The following is a 27,321-nucleotide window of genomic DNA, read 5'->3' as shown; positions in this document are numbered from 1 at the left end:
TTCCGCCATTGAAGCGAGTTTCACTTGGCCTATCTTAAAAAAAAAAAAAAAAAATTGTCAACAAACAGTTAGCGATTTGGTAATGGAACGTGATCATTAAGGAGTCAAAACGGGAGGAAGTGAGTCCGTGTTCAGGAACTGAAAGAGGCTCAAGGCTTGTTTGAAGTCAATGGCTACCAATAGATTATTTGTCATTATTCTCATTAATCTCGTTCTTAAAGAGGAAGTTCAGAATTTATATAAGGCTTAATCTTCGAGTTAGCAGGGGTTTAGTTAGTTGATGGAGTTGATTTCAGCACATTGTTTCGTTTGCAAGTTATTTGTTAGTTTCAGGGTTCTGGAGTGGATAAGCCACCGTGAGTCAATGGTACAATCTTAGCATGCCAATAAAAAAAAGATATGCATGCATTAAAATCCCAGATGACCCATGTAATCAATAGTGTTGGCTATATTTTCAGTATACAGTTATTAAAACTTAGTCTTGCATGTCAATAATAGAATGAACAGAAACATTTGTAATCCAGCAGCTCTTCAGAGAGCAGCGCAGAGTAATATCACATCGTTTTTTTTAGTCATAGCCAGCAGCAGGTAACCACAGTTTATATTATTCTTCGTTTTTCATAGGGAATTTGTGGAAACTTTCCTTTGCACCTTCTGTTTCCACAGCCTTTAAATGCACATGTCTCCATGTTGCCGTCCTTCAGTCAACTCAGCAGACTTGTACTGCATTCGAGGAAGGTGGGAAGTCGGAGTTTCCTGCTCTGACCTGGAAATTTATCATTGGAACACCACTCGACCGTTCGTCGCGAAGTCGAGGGAAAAAAAGTACCCAGCCATCGCAAGTTCAGCTTCAATCTGATGTCACTCGACAAAATGGCACTGCCCATTCAAAAAGGTTAATTCAATATGAAAACTTAAAGGCAGTTCAGAGTGTGTGCCATTTTCTTCAGCAGTCATTTTTCCTCCACTATTTGATCACTAAAGAGAAGGCAGGTTTGCTGCAGGTAAAAATGTCTTTTGATGGCAAAAAACCCCCCCAAAAACTTGTTGCGATCAGCCATCTTTGCTATTTACATTCGCTTGGATCACTATGAGATCCCATCTGGTACTTACTGGTGGTAAGTCTGACTTCCCACTTTCCTCAAATGCAGCGTGAGGACCAGTGGCCAAAGCAATCCTCTCTATTGTGGTCGCATTACGCATTTAAAAAAGTCCTGCAAAATTAAATTAATTATGGCGGTTTGGTGTGACATCGTTTTAGCTGCATGGGTATTTCGAATAATGATCTGCATTTTGAATTTATTTGACCATCCTAGATCTGTTAATATCGTTTTCTATTGGTATGTTAAGATTGTACTGTTAACTCCCGCTAGCTTAGCCACTACGGAGCCCTGAAACCAACAATTATCTGACAAACTGCGCGAAATTTGTTGAAATCAACTCCACCGACTAATTAAACCCCCGCTAACTCGAGGATTAAACCTAATGTCAGAAATTCTGAACGTCCCCTTTATTCTGGCCTAAACATTGCTAAGTATTTTCGATCAAAAGAGGAATCACTGGTTGCCATCGAGGACGATAGAACTGAGGATCTGTCATTCATGTAATTCATCTCACCCATTAGGATTCACGGAATGGAGAGGCTCCCTAAGCAGACTCAAGCACGATGTGATAATGAACAAAACAATTTATTATTGACAAGACCAAGCTTTCCGCTCGGGGTAGTTGAGCCAGTGTGAAGCGATGAAGCTCGACAAGGTGGCATCCGTAGAATCCGACGAGAGGCGCGCAAAGCAGGACCTGGTGCAAGCGCAAAGAAGTCGTGAACTTGGGATCAGATAAAATATAAAGCACACAAGTTGCAACTGACGTAAGAAACAGACTAGCTGATCGGGCGACGGGGTGGCAGCGTCCATTGTCTCCGTTTCTTAAGAATTATGTCAAAAATGTAGGGGTCCAATTTGATGCTGATTTTAAATTTGAGAAGCAGATTTCTTGTGTTGTTCGGGACTGTTTTTATCAGCTTCGCCAGATTGCTAAGGTGAAATCTATTGTTTCACGCTCTGATATGGAAAAATTGATTCATGCTTTTGTCACAACTCGGCTGGATTACGGTAATTCTTTGTATGCAGGTGTCGGTCAGGCGGCACTGGCCCGTCTGCAACTTGTACAAAACTCTGCTGCTCGACTCCTAACTAGAACCCGCAGGCGTGAACATATCACCCCAATTTTAGCATCTCTTCACTGGCTCCCGGTACAGTACCGAATACATTTTAAGATATTATTATTTGTTTTTAAATGTTTGAATAATCTTGCGCCGCCATATTTGTCAGAACTGCTTCAGCCTTACAGTCCAACCAGAACCCTCAGATCAGCTGACCACCTGCTTCTAGTAGTCCCAAGATCAAGGCTGAAGCTTAGGGGTGACCGTGCATTTGCGGTGATGGCGCCCAGGCTGTGGAACCAATTACCACTTACTATTAGACAAGCCCCCTCACTTACGGATTTTAAATCACGTCTTAAAACATTTTATTTTTCGTCAGCTTTTAATGTGCAATGACAGTTTATGACCTCGTCTTTTATTTATTTTATTTTATGTGTTTGTTTTATCTTTCAAAGTTGACTTATTTTACTGTGTTTTGCTATGTAAAGCACTTTGGTCTCCTTGGCGGATTTTTAAATGTGCTATACAAATAAAGTTGATTGATTGATTGGTTTTAAAGATGGCAGATTGTCACCTGTGGCCGCTCCACACCCGTCTGATGTCCAACCTGCAATCAGATAAAAACACGTACACTTGCCCAAGGTGGAACAGCTTTTAGGACGGAGGGGCAGTGGCCCTAACATCACCCACCTAAATATTGCTGAGAAAAGCCCTCACTTTAAAGTATTTTCATTCATTCCAGATCAAAAGATGTTTGTATAATTAGCTGCCATCGACCGCGATTTAATTGATTATCTGTAATGAATTGGTCGATGTAGATTTAATATAATTGAATGTAGTTTTTAATCCAGTCCCCCCAAAATTTGAAGAAAGCCTGCCATATGTAAGTGTTTTTATTTAGAATTAAAACGCGAGACATACATTGGCTGCCACTGGCTATAATAGAAAGGATCAATTCATGATCTGTACTGTAGTTCATTGAATTAATCGATTGACAAAAGCCCTCAATTAAAGTATTCGACACCATCAGTGCAATTGACGACGGTCGATGTCTAGTCATGTCTCTTTTCATCCTTCTACTCTGAATCGAAATGAGTATCACTGGTAGACGTCCAATCCGTTTGAACTGGAAGGGTTGACGGCCAATGAACGGTAACCCTCCTAGTTTAAATTGATTGGACGTCTACCACCGTCAATGGCATCCTTTTTTACTTCTGTCGCCCACCCAGTCTTCCCTCATGTTCTGCTCATCTGCTCTCCTTTTTTCTCACAACTGTCAAATCAGAACCGAGATGGTTCCGCCGACTTGTGATGTGAACCCATGCGTGTGGACACTACACCACTCGAGCATAGCCGCATCGTACATCACCACATACGTCCTGTCAGGTGACAAAAAAAGGGCTGTAAAAAGGGTTTCAGAATTCAGCGGTTCCGATGGGACCAATTCCCAAGGAAAGTTGTTGGGCGTTAATTGCCGCTCGAAGCGTAAAGGTTAAGTAATTACTGACGATTGACAAAGTCGGTCTCAACTGGTTTTTAAGTTGTTTTTTTTTTTTTCTGGTTTCATGATGAGAACGTGTCGGCCCACTTTAAAACGGGTCGCTGAAAGTTCAGCCGCCGTTGGAAAACATCGTGCCATCGATTTCACGTCACGTCCGAGACATTTCAACACAGATAGCTTTCATTCACCGTATAATACATTCTTAACGCAGTGTGGTTGTTGCTTAGCAACCAAATAGTTTCGAGGAACAGGTTCAGTATGAGGATAGCAATAGTGAATTGACAACATGAAATGATGTCACAGTGTGATTGGATGTCAATGGCTGCCAGTTAGTTAAATAGATGCATCGATATTGTTAGGTTTTGACTGAAATTAAATATTGTAGTTTAACCCTTTATTTTTTGGATATAGAAACTATCATATGATTATTATTGTTTACATTTGTTATTTACCCCCTGGGGTCACTTCCTGTTGATTTTGGGGCATTAAAGGGTCACTTCCTGTTGATTAAGTTTCAATTCCAGGTCATTTCCTGTTGATTTTGGGGCATTTCTTTCCATGTACCGACCGTATTGTTGATTTTTTTTGTCAATTCCAGGTCCTTTTCTGTTGATTTCTGGGCTGCTTCCCTTTGATTTGGGGGGATTTTCACGATAAATCAACTCTGGTTATTAGACCAAGTAACACTCAATAGTTGTATCTTTTTTTTCGTTCCTCACTTTTTCTCAGCAATTCTTAGGTGAGACTAAAAACAAGATTCATTAGATGAATCACAGATAGTGAAATTGATTTATATGGGATTTTTTTAGTTAATTTGAAATACTAGCAATGCTGATCCTTGATTGCTACACGGAGCCCTGACATGCCCCAAAAAGCCCTTTTTCTTTCTTCCCTTCAACAGAGAGGGTTGGGAAGGGGTGAAAGTGGCTAGAATTTCTTGCCGGAACTCCCTGACGTGAAGGTCGCCATGGAGCCGGAAATTGTGTTTATTTATTTATTTATTTTTTTGGGGGGGGTCAAACCTCCTAAAACTACTGAAATGCAAAGAAAACTGTTTTGGCAGTTATTTCTATAACGCATACAAAAACATTTTCTCATTCAAAATTGTGTTGTTTCAATGATTTGCAAAATAAAAGTTAACAAAAAAAGCAATAACCCCAATCTCCATCTCCCAATTTTTATTTTCCCACATTTCCTCACATACTAAATGGCAAATCTCAATTTTAACTACTTAGAACATAGGATGTATATTAACATTGAAGTTAATGTATACATTTACTTTCACTTTTTAAAAAAAATAAGTACAAATGACTTTTATTATGCAGAGTGAAATGGAATATATTTTGAATATCGCGCAAACATTGACTTTTTTTAAATCATAAGAAAATGAATAAGTAGCCTAACATAAATGAGCAAATATAAGTCCAAAGTGCGAAGATGTTCTGAACCTCCCCATCAGAGCAAATAAAACTAAATATGATAAGTAAACCTCCTCAGCTCTTTCCCTGCTCTTAAAGATTTGATCCATTTTCTGTTGCATTGCCCTTTTTTTGTCGCATCAATTCAAACTTTTTTTTTTGTCTGGTGTTCCAGAAAACATGCACATTTGAACCAATCAGAGCTAACTATCTCCGGTGATTGTCAGTATGTTAGCCATTTGAACGGATAAATGAGTCCTGGCGTTTTGCTTTGCTGCGTGCATTCGCACATTGATGTGACTCATCATCGTCAGACTCTTATAACTGCAGCAGCTGGAGAAACCTCCATGCCGTCCGTGGAATATAAAAAATAATTAATACCGGTGGAAACGGATTATGCTACACAAGCACTTTATTATGCTTGTTGTTAACACTTGTGTATGTAAATCTGATGTTAGTAGATTGTTATCTTCTTGGAGATGAAATGCATGTGTGGCAGATTAGCATTTTTTTTTTTTTTTTTTTCCATAGCGTTTTGACAGTTGCCGTCATATTTTCGGAATCAAAGCACCATGTACCAGAACAGCATTCCGGCCCTGAATCTTATACCGGAACTGCGTTCCTGACCGTTCTGGCCGACTTTCACCCCTGGGGTTGAGGTCTACCACTGTGGACGAACATGTGTCTGTGCACATCCATACGGCAGCAACGCTGTTTCACCGAGCCGGCACCTAGTCTACGTTTGTCAAAAAGACTTTTCTAACCCACTTAAGGTGGGCTACTAACTGTATTTACATTTTGTTGCTGATTTGATGAGCCGAACACTTCTTGCTTTATGTCTGTCCTCGTACAATCGTGCGCGGCGTATACGAGCTTAACACAGGCTACACTTACGCTTTGTCCCAGAGGTGGAAGTCGCCAGTGAAAAACTGACTGTATAGTCTTTTTAAGAGCATTCAAAATGGGAAGAATTCATCCCAAATGCATTTTCACCCTTGTGTTGCAGTTTTCCTTTTATAATATTGTTAGTCTTCTTTTCCCCAGAATGCCGGTCACGGCTGCTAACGGACTACAAACGGCATCCTGTTAGTGCATGACAAACTGCGTTAGTATCAGTCTGACAACTTCTGTGATGTTTGTAAAACAGTTAATCTTATTTTCAATCCAGAAAATACTGTCAAAATATTAAGCATCTTTTTCTTTGTCATTCCAAGAACTATAATTTATTCTTTATTTATTCTATAAGCACGCCGACCATATCGGAAGCTTGTAAATGAGTTTGCTTTGACAGTCTATGATTCAAACTGCTGTCAACTCTTCAGACAAAGTGGCTGTTTAAAGTTTCAACTCTTGTTTGCTGCCTTTGACTGCACTAGACGTCCAATCACTTTTCACTGGGAGACAAATGTTCATTTGCCCCTCCCAATCGAAATGGAATGGACGTCTTGCGCCGTCAGTGACAACCCGTGAGTTTGCAAGGAAGTGACTCTGGGGGAATAAAAGTATTAGCGAGTGGCTGAAAATCAAGAGGAAATGGGGCAGAGGAAAGCAAAGCATCCCAATGCAATTTCTCCAGAAAACATGTTGTTTGTAATCAGGTCAGCTAAACACTTAAGTTATAATTATTTGTTATTATTATTATTGAAACCTTCTCAAGAGAGGACCCCCAATTACACTTACTGAGGTAACATACTGACCACCATTAACTATTACCGTATTTTTCGGACTATAAGTCGCAGTTTTTTTCATAGTTTGGCAGAGGGTGCGTCTTATACTCTGGAGCGACTTATGTGTGATTATTTACAGTCGGGTCGGGCCGACTTCTCTCTCGCTAACTTTTTTAAAAATAAATATGTATTCATGTATTTATACTAAAACGATCTATAGACCCCACTCACATGACGTCACAACCACGCCTCCGCGCCATATTGTCCGTCAGCTAGTTGTGTTTACGCATTACCGCTATGTAAATTCCTCCTATTATGGCGTGTTTTTCTGCTCATTAACATTAATAATCAAAATGGTGAAGGCGTGTGTGGCGGTTGGTTGCAGTAACAGAGAAGATAGACGGAGAGACTTGAAGTTCTACCAGTGACGTGCGGTGAGGTTCATGGTTAGTGAGGCACTGACTCCTTTAGTGTCAGATTTCCAAATATATACCAAAAACGGTAGCTTATTCAATTGGCTACTGGTTCTCATCAGCATTCTTCACAAAACACGCACACACGGTACATATTATCGATACGTAAAAGTAAGAAAATAACATGCATTTGCCCCTCACCCTCAATGTGTTGGTCGTCGCAATTCTATAATTCATGCAACATAAATGAGAGTAAAGAGTGGTGTACAAAGCCACAGAATTCAATTCTGACCTTTAGTGAAATATTCAGTTGTTTTTAAAACTTTTAATTCTGATACTTTAATCAATTTATTACAGATTGCTAAACAAAAAGTGTGATAAGAAAAACAAAGAATATTTTATTTAAGGCCAAAATTTAGTTTTTAAATATTCTATTGTATTTTTCTTGGTCTAAGCTTTTTTTTTATTTATTTTTTTTTTAATAAGATTGAAATGAAAACTGTTTGTGCTCTTGCGCCTGTCCTTCACCACAAAAACCGGCATTACTTTGGAAGGGCATAGGTTTGGTATCAACATTCGTAGGGACGATAGAACAGCATAACCTGCATGTAGGTACACTTTTTGCTGGGGACGGGACATTAATTAGACCAAACAGATTGGATGCAGGGGGCAAAGGGCCACATTTCTCATGTATATGAACCTAATTAATTAATAGGCAAAATGATCAATGCAAAATAAATCCTTATCTTCTGATAATAACTTTTACATGCATTGGTTCAGATGATACACTGTTCTATTCAAATCTTTGTTTTCAAAAAATACTAAAGAAACATTTTGAAAACTTCCTGAATAAATGTCTGGTTTTTATTAGCAAACATAAACATAATGAAAATAATTCACTTAATAATGGTAGGGTCAATTCTATCCTTACAACATATGGAACTATTGAAAGATCTAAATTCTCTATATAACTGAACATTATATCATGCAAAAAAGGTAAGGTTGCTTAAAAGTTGGTGGGGACAATTTTAGCATCCTGAAAAGTTGGTAGTGTTATGTCCCTACTGTCCCTATGCAAACCTACGCCCTTTTTGTAAAAGTCCTCCTTATTTTCCTTTACTTTAAAAAAAAAATCTCTCCGCCTCAATGGAGAGGATTGCTTCAATTAGATCGTTCTGTGTTCTATTTGACAAGCCAGAAAACACAGTGGATGTGTCCAAAAGTCTAGCTAACCTTTCATCTTTCTCAGCAAAACCATGTAATCGTTCTACATATATGCCACGTTTAGAAGAGTTTACACGCTCATCGTTACCAAGAAATGTTAACTCCTGTTTAGCTAGGATGCAGGTTGCATTAATGAGGTCTTTCAAACTCTTTTCTTTACCTTAGCATTGAGGATGCTACCGTTGAGCTTCCGCTGTTCGTCAAAGCCAAATCGATCCTTGAGCTTCCAAAAGTTTTTAAAGCAATCAGGCTTTGAATGTGAGTGGGCGAGCTCTCATGTTTGCTGAGGCTTCGTCGTAGTTTTTTAATGTCACGATATCTCGTGTTAGTCCAGACATTGGCACAAGTTGAGAAGAAAAGGTAGGGAAAGCAGCAAAGGCGATTTTTCGAAGAACAGCCACATAGCCAGTCTTTTCGGGTGTACCAGTCCATTTGAAAAGCGCGAGTTATCTTCTGTCCCGTAGTTTGAAGCAAACCTTTTAGCTCCGGTGTTGTGTTAACCGCGTCCACATTTAACGGGAAGTCCAGTTTCACGTACGCCCCCTTGCAGTGCGGCAGAGTACTATCTGCCGCAGCATGTGCCTTTTCACTGCGGTTTTATGTCCCATCAGCAAAACTAAATATGTCGCTAGCAAACATTAAACTTTAAGGGATAAAGACATTAGCCAGAATGTGGAAAATCAGGTCAAATAAACGTATCTGGAAACATTATAACGGCGACATGCAGATGTACGGCAACCAGCACGCTCCAATTCCATGTATCAACCCAGTTTGTTATGGATTGCGCAATCAGAGGTGAGGCTTTACTCGTTGCTGCCGCACCTCTCGTTTCATTTCTTTATTTGAACAGGAAATAGGCAAATTCAGCGATTTTGACTATAAAAAATGTTTGAAATGAGTCATACATAAAGAGCAATGGACAAATATTCATATAAATTTGATGCTATAATTATTTTTTTGTCATGATGACAGGTGAGGCTCTGCCTCACCTGCCTCCCCTGACCGCACGTCACTGAGTTCTACCATATTCCGAGAGACCCGGAGAGGAGAGCGAGATGGACTGCTGCAATTCGACGAGAAAACTGGGCACCAAACGATCACCACAGATTATGTAGTAGTCATTTTATATCTGGTAAGATGCATTTAATATATATTTAGAGGGTTTTGGGCTGACAACCACAATTAAGATCATTGCAAGGCTAATCGCCGACAACATACAGTTTCAAATTCAAGATGCTTATTTCTTCCACCATCATTATTTTTTGAATAATATTTAGCTGGTAACAAGTGAAAGAAGCTGGCCTCGTCAACGGATCATCAGTTAAACAGAGGTGTCCAGACTTTTTGCAAAGGGGGCCAGATTTGGTGTGGTAAAAATGTGGGGGGCTACCTTGGCTGATTTATGTAGAACAATATATTTAAACAAATTTTAGCAAGCCCTTCTGTGTGTCACATTTGCTTTATTATTATTTTTTTAAATTTATAATGTCAACAATCTCGCCTTTGTGGCGTTCTCTTTCGACACTCGGGCTCTTGCGAAATACTGCTGCTGTGAAATTAAACTATCTTCAAGTTGCTTTCATTTCTCGCTGCGTATTTTCCCTGTAATGTTGCTGTACATGTCAGCGTGTCTTGTTTGGTAACATCGCGTCACATCGAACTCTTTGAAAACAGCGACTGTCTCTTTGCAAATGAGGCAGACATAGTTGTTGCGTATTTTATTGAAGACATAGTCCAATATCCACCTATCCTTGAAGCGTCGGCCATCGCAGTCAACTTTTTTTTTTTTTATTGATTGTCGCCATTTTAGAAAATTGAAAGTAAAGGGTCACACGGGGTAATGTTGCTTAGAGTGCTCCTCTTAAAGTTTTTCAAACTTTCGTGAGAATAGGCTGAGTTTCTGTGGACAAGATAGTTGTAGATATCAGGGTAGCAGATGTCAGGCAGAGACGGCGAAGACAGCGGGTCGAAAAATATCGATTTAGGCATCAAATATGAATCTGGCGAATGGATCGACCGAAGCTTTTCCACATAATGCCTTTTATGCAACACATCCAATGAGAAAGCACCGGGGCTTCCATGAATTGCACTATAAATTGAGACCATTGAGAATATGGACACACAATGACGGACAATATGGCAGCACAATACAGGGAGACTTCATTGTGTGACGTTGGTGAGTGGGGTCTATGGATGTTAAATAAAATAAATAATTTGGATAAAACAGAAAAGGCACTGTGCATGCCTGCACACGTGAATGCAGTGGCCCCGCTCTTTTCAATCTTCCCCTCCGCGAGCACACTTGTATTTCCTTCGATACGGAGCAGCTATAGGAGTGAAAAACAAACTAAAGACAGGGGAATTGAAAAGCAAACAACTGCAGTAGGAGTGGCATATGGAAAGGATTCAAACTGATTGTTGAAGATGCTATACGGAAACCTGTGTCGGCTTCGCTGAATGTAAACGAATGCGGCGCTTTGGTCTCATACGAGAAATATATTTAACAAACTTTTCCAGCGTTATTTCGTTGTGTAAATGCATTTATAATGATCATAAAAATATGTAAACTATTTAAACATTGATAAAACTTTTTTCTGCCAACTCGAGGAGATTAAAATAAATGTCAAATCCAATATCCGCCTGTTAGAACAGACACGCAGATATAAAAGATATAAATGTTTATTGAATATCCATCTTACGGTCTTGTTTAACTGGGAGAATTCGTTACAAAAGACGGGCTTTAATTTGTTATCATTATGCATATATGCACCGGCATCGTCATAAACGTGATCACACAAAACGCAATCAGGCATCGCATCCTGGCATTTCCTCCTTCTCCTGAGTCCTCACAAATAAAACATTTCCTTTTTTTTACAGGCTCGTGCCTACAAATTAAACATACAATTTCGGGGGGGGGTTTCGGGTTCGGGCAAGCAAATCAAGTTAATCGGGCCGGTCTGTTCGAGCTGGATTTTTTAGGCCCAATCTAATTTCTAGCGTCATGTAATTTTAGCATACCGTACACCTATTTAGCCTGTTGTTCTCTATTGTATTTTAAATTGCCTTTCAAGATGACATGTCTGTTCTTGGTGCTGGATTCTTTCAAATAAATTCCCCCCCAAAAATGCGACTTATACTCCGGTGCCGCTTATATACGGTATGTTTTTTCCTTTTCATTGCGCATTTTTTGGCTGGTGCAACTTATACTCAGGTGCGACGTATAGTCCGAAAAATACGGTATGTATGATATTTATATCACTTTGAAAAAAATTTTGAATCTATATTAACATTTGGGCTTAAAAAAGTTTTTATATACATTTTGCAGTTATATATAAATACGTTTTTACATTGTTATTATGGAAACTTAAGAGCGACAGTGCCTTGCAAAAGTATTCGGCCCCTTTGAACCTTGCAACCTTTCGCCACATTTCAGGCTTCAAACATAAAGATATAAAATTTTAATTTTTTGTCAAGAATCAACAACAAGTGGGACACAATCGTGAAGTGGAACAAAATTTATTGGATAATTTAAACTTTTTTAACAAATAAAAAACTGAAAAGTGGGGCGTGCAATATTATTCTGCCCCCTTGCGTTAATACTTTGTAGCGCCACCTTTTGCTCCAATTACAGCTGCAAGTCGCTTGGGGTATGTTTCTATCAGTTTTGCACATCGAGAGACTGACATTCTTGCCCATTCTTCCTTGCAAAACAGCTCGAGCTCAGTGAGGTTGGATGGAGAGTGTTTGTGAACAGCAGTCTTCAGCTCTTTCCACAGATTCTCAATTAGATTCAGGTCTGCACTTTGACTTGGCCATTCTAACACCTGGATACGTTTATTTTTGAACCATTCCATTGTAGATTTGGCTTTATGTTTTGGATCATTGTCCTGTTGGAAGATAAATCTCCGTCCCAGTCTCAGGTCTTGTGCAGATACCAACAGGTTTTCTTCCAGAATGTTCCTGTATTTGGCTGTATCCATCTTCCCGTCAATTTTAACCGTCTTCCCTGTCCCTGCTGAAGAAAAGCAGGCCCAAACCAGGATGCTGCCACCACCATGTTTGACAGTGGGGATGGTGTGTTCAGGGTGATGAGCTGTGTTACTTTTACGCCAAACATATCGTTTTGCATTGTGGCCAAAAAGTTCAATTTTGGTTTCATCTGACCAGAGCACCTTCTTCCACATGTTTGGTGTGTCTCCCAGGTGGCTTGTGGCAAACTTTAAACGAGACTTTTTATGGATATCTTTGAGAAATGGCTTTCTTCTTGCCACTCTTCCATAAAGGCCAGATTTGTGCAGTGTACGACTGATTGTTGTCCTATGGACAGACTCTCCCACCTCAGCTGTAGATCTCTGCAGTTCATCCAGAGTGATCATGGGCCTCTTGGCTGCATCTCTGATCAGTTTTCTCCTTGTTTGAGAAGAAAGTTTGGAAGGACGGCCGGGTCTTGGTAGATTTGCAGTGGTCTGATGCTCCTTCCATTTCAATATGATGGCTTGCACAGTGCTCCTTGAGATGTTTAAAGCTTGGGAAATCTTTTTGTATCCAAATCCGGCTTTAAACTTCTCCACAACAGTATCTCGGACCTGCCTGGTGTGTTCCTTGGTTTTCATAATGCTCTCTGCACTTTAAACAGAACCCTGAGACTATCACAGAGCAGGTGCATTTATACGGAGACTTGATTACACACAGGTGGATTCTATTTATCATCATCGGTCATTTAGGACAACATTGGATCATTCAGAGATCCTCACTGAACTTCTGGAGTGAGTTTGCTGCACGGAAAGTAAAGGGGCCGAATAATATTACACGCCCCACTTTTCAGTTTTTTATTTGTTAAAAAAGTTTAAATTATCCAATAAATGTTGTTCCACTTCACGATTGTGTCCCACTTGTTGTTGATTCTTGACAAAAAAATTAAATTTCATATCTTTATGTTTGAAGCCTGAAATGTGGCGAAAGGTTGCAAGATTCAAGGGGGCCGAATACTTTTGCAAGGCACTGTATGTAGACTGTATCCTTGTAAATATTAGGGGTGTGACCAGTGCTTAATTTGTAAATCATATGGTGCCGGAACGCTAAGCACATATTACAGCGCAGGGATGACGAGACGGGCACAGGTCCCGGAACATACGCAGAAAATGGTGTTGAAAACAACACACAAATGCCCACTTGACATGCTGTGGGACTTACAAGCCTCAATTTCAGATAATATCCATGGTATCAATCTTATGAAATTAATTTACAATTATTTAGGCTATACTCTGCACAGCACGGGCAGTTGCCCACATAACCACAGGTGGGACTTACAGTACACAGTCACCAATTAGTTTCTCAACAGGTCTAACTTGTAAAACATTAAAAAAAAATCAGAGATTACAATAAATAACACAAATCTCCCATTATTATTATTTATTATAATAACGGGAGGGTTTGAGGAAGCTCTCTGATTGGTCAGTTGCCGTGTATTAATCACGATAAAACATGGCTAGACGATAAATACATCGCTAAGGCCTCATCACCAAATGTATCACTACGCCATTATATTCGTGCCTTGAGTCTGTGGTTTACAAACATATTTATCCATTAATTCATTATCTATAATAATTTATTCCAATAACACGGTTGTAATTATTGTATAGGCCCATGTAAGCAAATAAATTGAAAATAATTCAAAACGGTGTCGCCTACTTTATTGCATTCACCTTGAACTGAGCTGCTGTCCAAACAGTTGTGCATCCCACCACTGACCTGCCGCTGGATATCCCACATTCTTCTCCGCTCAGTGCGCTCTCCTCTCCTTCTGAATCTTCCTGAAAGCCAGCTTATGTCGTGATTCCCGCCTTTTGTTTCGGCTGCTCTACCGAGCTAGCTGATGCCAGGGTACTGGCCTGTTGCTCCGGCTGTTGGTGGTCCACCTGGCTGACTGCTGGCGCTATAGCTGGCCCCCACTCCGGGTGGCGCTGAACCTGACCAGCTGCTGCCATGGTAGCAGCCTCCTGCCCTGGCTTGGCTGATTGTCCGTGAACCTGGCTAGCTGCTGCGGCGCTAGCCTCCTGCTGCACCCGTTAGCATGATCGCTGCAGCTGCTCTCATTGCCGTTTGTTGCTTTTCTGACTCGTTTCGAGCCATCTTACTTCTTTTCGCTAAAGGTTTTTTTTTAGTTAATAAGTCTCCATGCAACAGCCATCCAAGGCGTCTCTGTGTTTTTATACTACACTACTCCACCTCCCCGAACGAAGAACCGGATGTAGGAGTGATGACGAGCGAGCCACGGAAATCGCCGGTCCACATATTATTAATTTCTATACACGAGAGGTACTGGACCTGCCCAAATAAGTCCCGGAACACAGGGAGGCCAAAATCAAGAGGTGCCGGATATTGATCCGGCACAAATTAACCCCCTGGGTGTGACAAAATATCGAAATGGTGATATATCGTGATACTTTGCATCCCAAAAGGATCAAGATATCGTTTTAATAAAGTTTTCAATTTGAAAAATAAAATAAAGAACCAACAAGGTGCTACCAAAATCTTCCACCATAATAGTGTCTCAGTTAACTCTATGGCTGCCATTGTAAGCGTTCGACACCCAGCTATTAAGACTGGAAAGAGCGAATGAACAGTCGTTCATTCGAAACCAGAACATTCACAGTTACTCTTTCCGATTTTCGTGGCATTTACAGGTCACTTTTTCTTTTTAGAGGATTTATTGTCAAGTACGAGACGGAGGAACCAGTTGCGTATCGCAGCACAGGATTTTATTGATGTTGACAGGCAAAGAAAACAATCGGGTCAAGCGGTAATGGCTAGTTGGCATGCAAACGTTTGCTGAATCGCTGACGACCTGACACTGAATGCTAGGTGTTCGTGCCTTATATACTGTTCTCAGCTGTTCTTTGTGACATGAAAGAGTACACAGTATTTGTGATGGAAGCTTTGTGATGCATGAGTGTGGTGCAATATGCTTGCAAAATGCTGGTACATTGGTACATGACAATTTACAGGTCATTTCCTGTTGAGTTTGAGTCACAGCCTATTCATTCCTGGCGCCATTAATATGCCCCACAATCAACCGGTTAATGACCTGAATGGCCCAAAATTACCTCGTTGCCTGGCATTAGCGGCCACTGACAGCCATTGAAGAGGGAGTGGTTCATTTGCTGTCACCCTGCCAGTTAAAATTGATTAGTGATGAATTCACAGCAGAAGGATGAAGATAGTTTTTTTTTCTTTTTATTCTTTTGTAGAATATCCTAGAATGATTGCCTGACCAATGTATTGATAATCTTTGTATCGCCATATCATGAGATTTATCGTTATCGTGAGCTTTGTATCGCAAATTGTATCGTGAGCTACCAAGAGTTTCCCACCCCTAGTACAAATTGGAATCGTTTTCAAATTTGAATCATGTTAAAAAAACAACAGCATATCTCCATGGGAAGATACAAAATGTTGCAAATGAGAATACCGGCCACGTATGTTTGGAAATGCACAGATTTGGTTTCTTCGGGGGTGGAAGATGGAAATGGTGGTGTGGAATTTTTGAAAAAAATAAACCACCTCAGCACATAAGCAACAAACTCCGACTTTACAACAAAACCAAAAAGACATTCAAAATGGATTGGACGTCGAGAAACAGCCCTCCTGATTCAGGTGAATGAGCAAAATTGCCGCCTTAACAAAACGAGGATTTAGGAGAAAAAGTCCGTTTTGGTGAAGACGTGACTTTGAAACACACAAGTCTTTTAAAAATGATTTGCATGTGTTCAGTCCATTGAGTCTGTGTTTTCTGGTCCTCCGCAGGCCGTTGCGGTCGCACGCCATAATGCCCGTCCATTAGGCGTCGGGACAGGAAGCCATCGTCTCAGCGTTTTGACATCCTGCTTCCGCTGGGATGAACATGCAACTGCAACAGATTTCTGTCACCCCGCGTGACGTCACTTCGTCACGGTTGTCGGGTGGCGGCGGAGGCGGAAAAGCCAAGGACAAAGACAAACAGGTATGTGAGGAGCTCAGACTATTGACAGGGAACATTTGCAGTGTTGTAAAAAAAAAAGTCAAACATTTTGCCCGAATCTTTGCTGTCGACCCTATTAAATGATGATTTTTCAATTATTTTCTAGAAATGTATCCATTTTTTATCAGATGGAAACATTTCTTTCCTTGTTTTGTTTTCTCAAATATATTTTGTTTGCTAGAAATGTTTGATCAATTTTCATTCTGTAAAATGTTTTTGTTATCGACGGGTTTTAGACAGCGAGACTTAATTTTGCAGTCTTGTTCTTTTGTTGTTTTCACAATTGCCCGAGCCGAGGGAGTTATTTGCGCTGTACGCTTTAAAAATGCATCGTATGTGTTCTTTGTGGTTGTTTATCAGAGTGATTTGGGAGTCGAAGCCCAATTTCTTTGACAAATACGTCTCGGAGGGGCCAACTTGTCAGTCTAGAGCTTGTGGCGGAACACCAAGTTTTTGCCTGTTGAGAAATTCATCAAAATGCTTTGAAAATGGCTAGCAGCCAATGATCAAGTTTCACCAACGTCCGATCCGTTTTGTCCTGGAGGCCAAAAGAAGTTAGCGGTTCTGGTTGTTTGAAAGAATCTGTATTGAAAATATCAGAAAGTACAGAGTTAGTAGCTTAGTAGCAGCGGCGCTTCACAGAGTACTACTGTATCTACTGACAGTAACGCAGTGTAGTAGAAGTCTTGAGAATGATTTGTTGCTACATGTTTTTCCAATCCATTTTGACCTGGAAGTCGGGCAGCATCGAAATGGATGGACATCTGTTGATGTATCAATTCTGCTTTTACATTGCTGCAGTTATGTCATGACTTTAAAGTGGATTAAAATGAGATTTTTTTTCTTGAGGCATTTGTGAATTAATATTGAATAGAGATTTTTTTTCTTGAGGCATTTGTGAATTTATATTGATTTGTGAGAAACTCCTTGAATACCACTGACAGCACTGGACGTCGAATCCATTTTGACCGTGAGGGTTGGGAGCGTCAAAATAGATTGGATGACTGTTGCCATCAATGGCAGTTGGTGAGTTAAATACCGTATTGGCCCGAATATAAGACGGCCCTGATTATAAGACGACCCCCTCTTTTTCAAGACTCAAGTTTGAAAAATTAAAAAAATGATTTTAATACAGAAAATAATTACAGTACATCTGAAACAAATAATTATAACAATATATTTGAGAGAAAAAGCATGTTATTTTGCCTGATTCAAATCTTAATATCTGAACATTTAAGTGTGTAAACCAAACTGCAATCACATTTGTAAATGAATGGCTTCTGGTTTTTGAAATCTAAGTAAACCAATCTATTGTGATAAAACCACAAAATTGCAATAACTGCAGTAACCATCAAAGTGAAGTCTAACTGTTACTGTAGTCTTGAAACAAATCTGAATAAGGAAAAACATTGCAATAGAATAATGCAAACTGGTTAAACTTGAGCGTAGCTGAGATCTGTCATGACAGAACATTGCTTCAATGATATCTGGCGCCATCTAGCGTCGTGAATCGGTATAACGTCTAGACCGCGAATATGAGACGATCCCCACTTTTTCAGTCTTATTTCAATGCAAAAAACACCATCTTATATTGGAGCCAATACGGTATGCCTTCGTTTTTTGTTTTGAATACCTTAAATGGAGGTCTTTTTGCAGCAATTTCTAGGTAAGATTAAAATCAGATTAATTCTGTTTTTAGGCATTTATGTATGTGTGAATATTGTTTTGAGCGACTGCCATTGTCCGTTCATTTGCCCCCCATTCCGGTCTAAATGGATTAGACGTCTAGCGCCGCCAATGGCAGTGAACAAGTTCATTTACATAGAAAACTTTCCAGGAAACTGAAATTCCTTTTTGAGTACTTTTCATTTACACCACAACACCTAGATCTACCTAGATTGGCACTGTCACACGATGTTAATTTACATTTGCGACTGAATGGAGTTTTTAATTGTATATTAGCAGAAAGCTAACTATTTTTTTCTGGAAAAACAGGTGTATTTTAATGCACAGTCTGTGTCATTTTGTGACGTATTTGGGCATTAGTTTTCAGTTTCGCTCGAATGGAGTGCCATCAATGTTTTTGACGGTCTTCCTATTTTAGAGCTCAGGAACAAAGCGAGATTCTAAGGCACAATATGCGTGACTAACAGGTGTTCGTAAGAGGCCTCTGGCATGCTGCTCCTGGTGGCTGCTTGTTTTTTTTTCGTCTCTCCCACTCCGAGCCTCCCACGTGTCATATTCCCATTTTAACGTCAGCATTTGCATTTAACATTTTCTCAACGTGCACCTCACCTATGAGGAATTCATCCGTTTAAAAGAGGAGCATTGTCTGTCTGGATGCGCATCGTAATTTAGCGGCAATCGAAGCTGTAAAAGATGGGGCGCTTTTTTCCTCCGCGTTTACTTTGAAAATGGCTGCGGGCTCGAGGCGGACAAAAAGCCACGCGGTGATAATGAATCATTTAGCTGCGAAGGTGCTCTATTTAGCTCCAAACTCAACTTTAAAGTGCGCTTTTATCAGCGTCGCTAGAATGAGAAAGTGCAGAAGTGACTCAAATAAGCCGCGGGAGCTTCTCTATCTTCACTCAAAGGCTTATTCTCACTTGGGTTGCTGAGCTCTTAACTTTTGGATGGAAGTCATAGGGAAGCTTTTGTTTTTAAATGTACAGTGGTACCTCGACATACGAAGTTAATTCGTTCCAGGACCTTGTTTGTGAGTCGAAATGGTCTTATGTCGAGCAGGATTTTCCTATAAGAATACATTATATTAGGCGTGGGAACCTCTTGATACCTCACTATACGATAGGATTTGCAATACTAAGCTCACGATAACGATGATCTGATGACATGGCGATACAACGATTACCGATACATTTGTCAGGAAATCATTGTAGGATATTCTACAAAGAACTAATAAACAGAAAAACAAGCTTCTGCTGTGAATTGGAATTAGTTTATCACTAGTAGACATTCAATCCATTTGAACTGGGAGGATGGCAGCGAATGAATGTTCATTCGCTGCCATCCCTCCCACTTCAAACGGATTGAACGTCTATGGCCGTCAGTGGCAGCCAATGCGAGGCAATGAGGTAGTTTTTTGGGCCATTTAACATCATTCACCTGTTCATTTTCAGTAACCTGTTGATTTTGGGGTATTTAATGGGTCACTTTCTGTTTATATTGAGTTACAGAACAGGTGACCGGGGAATCACCCAAATGTATAGGCAGTGACTCAAACTCAACAGGAAATGACCTGGAAATGCCCTAAAATGAACAGCAAGTGACCTGCAAATGCCCCGAAAATCGGACCAAATGACTGTGAATGCTCTGTTTTTGAATGAACGGACGTTCCCAGTCTAAATGGATTGGGCGTCGAGCACCGTCGCTGGCAGCCTTAGAGTTAACTGAGACACTATCATGGTGGAAGATTTTGGTAGCAACTTGATGGTTCTTTTTTTTTTTTTTTTCTTTTTTTAAAACATTGACACATTTATAAAATGATATCTCGATTCTTGACAGCAGCATATCGATATCCCCATTTCGATATTTTGTCACACCCCTACATTATATTCTATTAATTTGTTCCACAGCCCGAAAACGTACACTAAATCCTTAATAAATACTACTGGTACTATTGCAGATAGAAATTACACAGATCAAAAACAAATAAATAATAAATAGAAATCAGAATAATAATATAATAATAATAATAATAATACCTGTAATAATGCAACGAATTGGGTTCTAATGTGGCGGATGTGTTTTGCGTGGTGTACCTGAACGCACCACGTGGCTGACGTACTAGAGTGAGAGAGGATCTTTTACTTTCACTTTTCATGCTCAGCTGCGGCAGACAGAAGGCATGTTGTGCTGCACAAGTTCTGAAATAAGTAGGGCTGTCAAACGATTAAAATTTTTAATCGAGTTAATTACAGCTTAAAAATTAATCACAATTAATTGCAATTAATCGCAAATCAAACCATCTATAAAATATGCCATATTTTTATATAAATTATTGTTGGAATGGATAGATAAGACACAAGATGGATATATACATTCAACATACAGTACATAAGTACTGTATTTCTTTATTATAACAATAAATCAACAAGATGGCATTACCATTATTAACATTCTGTTAAAGCGATCCATGGATAGAAAGACTTGTAGTTCTTAAAAGACAAGTTAGAGAAATTTTATATCAAAACCCCTCTTCATGTTTTCGTTTTAATAAAATTTGAAAATTTTCAATCAAAAAGTAAACTAGTAGCCCGCCATTGTTGATGTCAATAATTACTTACACAATGCTCATGGGTACTGAAGCCTATAAAATCAGTCGCACCCAAGCACCAGCAGAGGACAGCAAAACTCCGAAAAACACAACATGTACACCTTTCACTGTCCTCTTATCTTAATCTGTTTGAGCGGGGCATTTGTACATTAATTGCGTCAAATATTTTAACGGGATTAATTTAAAAAATTAATTACCGCTCGTTAACGCGATAATTTTGACAGCCCTAGAAATAAGTATTTAAAAACCTGATGAAGCTGGCGATTTTTTTGGTGATGTTACAATAATAATTGTCACCTTAACTTATAAAGACTGACAAACAGAGATCGGAGGAGGATCGTCGAGATCTTCGACATTCTACGGCCGTATTGTCAAGCCAGTTCACTGACGCACCCACCATGCTCATATTTTTCTATCATTTCCATCTTCATTTCAATGACAAGCCTCACCTTTTTCCTTTTTTTCACCACTTTCACTAACATTCTTGGAACCCATGTTGATTTCTCTCACATGAAAATCCGCCGTGCGTCCGTCTTGTGGGAAAACAAAGAAACTGCGGTGCTGTCATAAATCGTCGTATTTCGAGGATGTCGTTGGATGTAGGAACAAATGGCGAGTCAAATTTTACGTCAAATGTTGAAAAGATCGTGTGTTTTAGCGATCGTATGTCGAGGTAGCACTGTACTGTATTGCCATATTCATGGAATAATAATCTATTGATTTATTGGCTGCCGCTGACAGCAATAGACGTCTTACCCAATTGAGCTGAGATGAATTGTACTAATTGGATTCTGTATAATAACAAATTCAAATCTAGTATTTGAAATGTACTTTCATATTAGTGAAATATGAATCTATAATAACTCCATGATAAACATACTAGTAGATTAATGTGCAGTTCAAATAATTGACTGTGTTAATTTATTTTTGAACGATGTTTGTTTACTTGTGTTCTTTTGTGTGTGCTTCTGTCTTGTGATTTTTGTGTGCTTTTTGTTGTTGTTTTTAATCGTTTTGTTGTGTGTTTTGTGCTGCGTTTTTTTTCTTAAGTTTGTGAGTGTGTGTATATGTCTGTGGCCACAATTTAGTCACACAGCTTGTGGCTATCCGTCTCACTTAGATGACACAACTCCTACTTCAAATTCCGCAGCCGTCTGGTGCTCGTTCAGATGAAAAGTTTTCTTCCTCTGGAGTTGATTTGTCAAGCTCTGAATCTCGCGCTCATCTGTGTTTTTGTACCAAGAGAGAGAAGAAAAACAAAAAAGTCATCCCGTATTCGTCGGCCTCGCTCAACAAAACATTTGGTGGTCTCGGTTGCACTTTTTGATAAAGCTGCATAGCTTTTGCATAGCGTGCTATCAAGTCAGCTTTTGGCAAGAGGTTGGCAGGCTAACCAGCAAGTTTCTTTTTTCCACATTTTTCTTTATTTGAGTGTCTCCGCTCCGCCTCGGGGCTTGTTGCCAACATTTGAATTGCTCATATGAGTGATGTGAGAACCAGGACGTAAAGCTGACGCAGCCTTCCTGTCGCTTTCGTTTTCACCAACAGAACACTTCCTTCTTTGCGTGTTTAAAAAAAGAAAAACAGACACACAATGTTTGTTTCTTTTTAGTGATGTATTTTAAATATATCTTTCTTATAATTGTGTAAGCAATATTCACATTTCATTTACATTGTTGTATTAAATATTTGCTTTACAATACTTTTATTTCATTAAATTGGAGTAAATAGTATCTTAACGTGTTGATATATATATATATATATATTTTTTGGCTTTATCTTTTTATGCTGAATGGGAATTTTTTTTTTTTTTTTTTAACCTGTCCTGTTCAGCTGTTTGACACAGAGAATGAAAGTCTAAGTGCCCGGATAGTCTGAACAGTTTTAATGTTTCACATTTAGAGTCTGACATACTCCCATTGTGATCATTCAAAATACCTTGTTTATTATGACAAAGCAGCGAACAGGAAGGGGTTATGGGGGAACAGAAGAAAAGAAACACAAGAGAAGAAAGAAAAGAAACACAACAGCAAAATATACATTGAACGTCTAGACTAGCTACTAATATGTTGGTGCTATCTTCAGCTAAATGTATTTCCGGTTAACACCATGTGGGGGCCTGTTGACCAGTGAAAGAGGGGGACGGGGGTGAGGGTGTTTGATTGAAAGGGCTAGAGTGTACACAAATCAGTTCTGTGATCTAGAACCCAGTGTGAATCCTTTGTGAGTGTAAGCCCGTTGGCGACCGACCCTGTTTTCCGCGCAGCCCATCCCTCCTCCCGCAGCCCAGGAGCCATCGTCACCCCCCCGGGATCCAGGGTGGTCCCCCGGGGCCACCCACGCACCCATCAACCGGGCCTCAGGGATGGCAAAAGGGGACGCACCACCGACCCAACATCCACCCCACCCCCGTCCGCCCACCCGGCCCGCGAGCCCAAGCTGCAGCCCCCCAACCGGCACTGCATGCCACGGGACGCCCATCGACCCACCAAGCCTAGGGCCGGGCAGGGTCCCTCGCCGGAGCCGGCAACACCCAGCCGATACACCGGCGCCCAGCCAGCGACCCGTGACGGAGCACAGGGGGGGTACCCAGTCAGAGAAGAGAGGGGAAGGCGGAGGCGGGAGAATGCCGAGCAGCCGCCACGGGGCGGCGCAAGGTCGGAGCCCTGACTTCCCCCCCACTCCCGCGACCAGCAGCCCCGGCAGAGGGGAGGCCACGCCCCAGGAGCCACACCATAGGGAAAAAATGTGGGACCCACCTACCACAAAAATCCATTTTCTTACTTGCTTTTTGTAATGTATTTTGAAATTTTGATCATATACTGTAGATTTCCACCCATCCATCTTCAACCGCTTATCCGAAGTCAGGTGGCGGGGGCAGCAGGTTCAGCAGGGAACCCAAAACATCCCTTTCCCTGGCCACATTAACTAGCTCTGACTGGGGGATCCCGAGGTGCTCCCAAACCAGTTTCGAGATATAATCCCTCCACCTAGTCCTGGGTCTGCACGGAAGTCTACTCCCAGCTGTACGTTTCAGGAACACCCCCCTAAGGAGCCGCCTTGGTGGCATTTGCAACAGATGCCTGAGCCACTTCAACTGACTCCTTTTCTACGTGAAGGAGCACTGACTCAACTCAAAGCCTCTTGCAAATAGCAGCATTTCTCACGCTGTCTCTATGGGAGACACCAGCTATCCGCCTGAGAAAACCCATTTCGGCTGCTTTAACCTGCAATCTTATTCTTTCGGTCATAACCCTAGGTGAGGGTTGAAATAAAGATCGAACAGTAGATGGAGAGCTTTGCCTTTCAGCTCAGCTCCCACTTCGTTGCAACGATGCGATAGAGGGACTGCAATACTGCTCCTGATGCCCCAATTCTCCATCCAATCTCATGCTCCATTGTTCCCTCACACTTGAACACGACCCCGACATAGTTGAACTTGTTCACTGGAGCAGGACCTCATTCTCTACCTGGAGAAGGCAATCCACTGGTTTCCTGCAGAGAGCCATGGCCTCAGATTTGGAGGTGCTGATCCTCATCCCTGCCGCTTCACACTCATCTGCAAACTGATTCAGTGGGTGCTGCAGATCACAGGCTGATGCAATCCTCAGCCCACCAAACTGTAAACCCTCTCCGCCACAACTACGCCTAGATATCCTGTCCATGGAAATCGTGAACAGTATTGATGACAAAGCGCAGCCCTGGGGAAGGTCAACACCCACTTAGAACAAGTCTTAAGCCTAAGTTATACTTCCGCGTCAGACCAACGCCGTCAAGGAAGAATCGAGTTACGACCCAACGCCGTAGCCTGACGCGCACCTCTCGATTTTTGTAACCTTCGCGTCGCGTAGACGCGTATAGCCTGAGTTATACTCCCGCGTTGCGGTGACGGCGTAGCGACTACGGCGTCATTCGACATTCAATAGTTCTGCGGTGAGGGAACGCGTTGCTCTGTAATTCACCGCCAAGCCACTAGAGGGATGTGGCGTTATGTTTGTACGGTTTTGGGGCATGCTTGTTTACTTCCGCTAGTCGGAGAAAAATAAACAATGCAATATGGAACTCTTGAAAGTAAATATTCTGCTCATCAACACTGAATAAATATTGAACATACAAATGTTGAGGGGCAGGCGACGCAGAAGACGGTTTCGAGGCGGTCTGGCCGACTTTTGATGCTGCACAGTTTTAGACTCAGGTGGAGAGAGCTAGCTGTGGCGGCTAGCTTCAAACTGGCGTCGAGCACTGCGTTCAAGGTCTGCAAAGCCCTCCAGCCCACCCCATCACAGTCCGTTTTCGCTATGTCGTAAGCCTGAGTTATACTTCCGCGTCAGACCTACGCCGTCAAGGAAGAATCGAGTTTCGACCCTACGCCGTAGCCTGACGTGCACCTCTCGATTTTTGTAACCTTCGCATCGCGTAGACGCGTATGACGTAGCGAAAACGGACTGTGATTGGTCCGCTCAGACTGTTGTTTCCGGTTTACCGCGAAAACACCGCCATTGTACAATAGAATCAAACATTGTTTTCTACACGCAAAAATGGACCAAGCCGACGGGAGTATCATCGAAGAGCAAGTCTCGTCAAGAAATTATTATTGTGATTGCCAAATGGCAAGGTTGGCGATCGAAAAAATAAATAAATGGAAGAACCACCGAGACGTGGGTGGTCGGAATCGAGTGGCCACACGAAGCAGTGACCCAGTCGGCCAAAAACTGCCAACTTTTTATCACTTTATGTCGTATTTTTGGTTGGTGCACTTCATCATTTACTGTGTACATATGTTTGCTGTGAGTCTGTGACTTATTTATGTGTCACACTTCAAGTATATAAAGAATAAAGCACAGATTTGGTGTCAAGAGTTGTTTTGATCTTTAATTTTCAATAACAGACAGTTCACACACACGATACATCATCACTGATTGAGAGTGCCTCGGTGCTTTTTATGATAACCTTAAAATCAAACCTCCCAACGCAATTTGGGAAGTTCCCTAGACGCCAGAAATCTGCTATGGCTTCCCACTGGCTGGTTGTAGGACACGGCAAACAAATCGGGCTGGAGGGCTTTGCAGACCTTGAACGCAGTGATCGACGCCAGTTTGAAGCTAGCCGCCACAGCTAGCTCTCTCCACCTGAGTCTAAAACTCTGTGCGGCATCAAAAGTCGGCCAGACCGCCTCGAAACCGTCTTCTGCGTCGCCTGCCCCTCAACATTTGTATGTTCAATATTTATTCAGTGTTGATGAGCAGAATATTTACTTTCAAGAGTTCCATATTGCATTGTTTATTTTTCTCCGACTAGCGGAAGTAAACAAGCATGCCCCAAAACCGTACAAACATAACGCCACATCCCTCTAGTGGCTTGGCGGTGAATTACAGAGAAACGTGTTCCCTCACCGCAGAACTATCGAATGTCGAATGACGCCGTAGTCGCTACGCCGTCACCGCAACGCGGGAGTATAACTCAGGCTTTACTTACTGCCGAGGACAAGGACACAACTCTCACTGTGGGTGTACAGGGATTGGATGGTTGCTCCCTGACCAGAACGGAACCCACATTGTTCCTCCGCAATTCGGGGTTCGACAATCGGCCGGACCCTCCTTTCCAGTACCTTGGAGTAGACTTTCCCAGGGAGGCTGAGGAATGCGATGCCTCGTCGTTGGAACACACCCTCTGTTCCCCCTTTTTAAAAAGAGGAACCACCACCTCGGTTTGCAGCTCTTTCAGCACTGTCCCAAACTTCCTCGCAATGTTAAAGAGGCGTGTCATCCATGAGAGCCCCTCAACACCCAGAGCCTTCAGTATTTCAGGGCAAATCTCATTAACGCCCTGGGCTTTGCCACCGCAAAGTTCTTTACCACCTCGGTGACTTCTCCCAGAGAGATTGAGTCGATTTCCCCATCATCCGCCAACTCTGCCTATGAAACAGAGGAAGGGTCAGTTTGGGTAGTGGAATTCTGACCACTTGGGTCCACCACGGTGTTCGAAGGGTACCGCCTCTTGAGGCACCAAAGACCTAAATCAGGGAAGCTATTCCTTCCAGCCCCTCAAGGTGTCTCCGCCATTGGTGACTGTAGCATTGAAGTAATCCAGGAAGACAATGGAGTCCAGGGGTCCCATCAAGGACTTCAAGACGGCATAAAAGTCTGAATTGATATTCCGTGCATACGCTCAAATAACAGTCAGAGTCCCCCCACCTCCACCCCACACACACACATACACACAACCCTGAGACATAGTGAGTCGACCCTCTCATCCACCGGGGTGAACTCCAACACAGCAGCGCTCAGGCGGGGGCTGTGCAGGGTACCCGCGGGTTATTAAAAGTATTTTAAAAAAGCATTAAATTTAGTTTTCCATTATTAAAGGTACTAAAAGTATTAAATTAGCTGTCGTAAGTCTGGAATTTTTTCACCGTGGTTTTAATGCTCAAGAACATCTCAGTGCAACCTAAATTATATCCGTGACGAAGTTTTTTTTTTTTTTTTTTTTTTTAATCCTTTTTTTAAAAAATCCATAACAAAGATGACGCGTAGAATTTTTACGATGCACTGCACCTTGTGCGCGCGCGCCGTTAGCATCATTAGCATCAACATCACAATGCAGCCAATCGCACAGTACTG

At 41.4% G+C, this 27,321-nt stretch overlaps 1 protein-coding gene across 10 annotated transcripts in view; it reads left to right on the top strand.

Annotated features, from left to right (window-relative positions):
* marchf8 (membrane-associated ring finger (C3HC4) 8) overlaps nt 1-27,321 on the top strand; it is a 127,462-nt gene that overhangs the window by 9,925 nt on the left and 90,216 nt on the right. For 9 of the 10 annotated variants that reach the window (XM_057849254.1, XM_057849253.1, XM_057849251.1 and 6 more), the window contains exon 2: nt 16,194-16,389. In XM_057849254.1, the coding sequence (XP_057705237.1) occupies nt 16,285-16,389 (105 nt within the window). In that variant the 5' untranslated portion in view covers nt 16,194-16,284. Of the gene's footprint in view, nt 1-15,885; nt 16,044-16,193; nt 16,390-27,321 lie in introns of all 10 variants that reach the window. The other variant, XM_057849252.1, reaches the window with a different exon arrangement.

This window comes from Corythoichthys intestinalis, chromosome 10 (assembly GCF_030265065.1).
Source record: "Corythoichthys intestinalis isolate RoL2023-P3 chromosome 10, ASM3026506v1, whole genome shotgun sequence".
In the NCBI taxonomy this organism is placed as follows: domain Eukaryota; kingdom Metazoa; phylum Chordata; class Actinopteri; order Syngnathiformes; family Syngnathidae; genus Corythoichthys; species Corythoichthys intestinalis.
The sequence above is the reverse complement of the archived record's forward strand: the minus strand, read 5'-3'. Positions and strand labels throughout refer to the sequence as shown.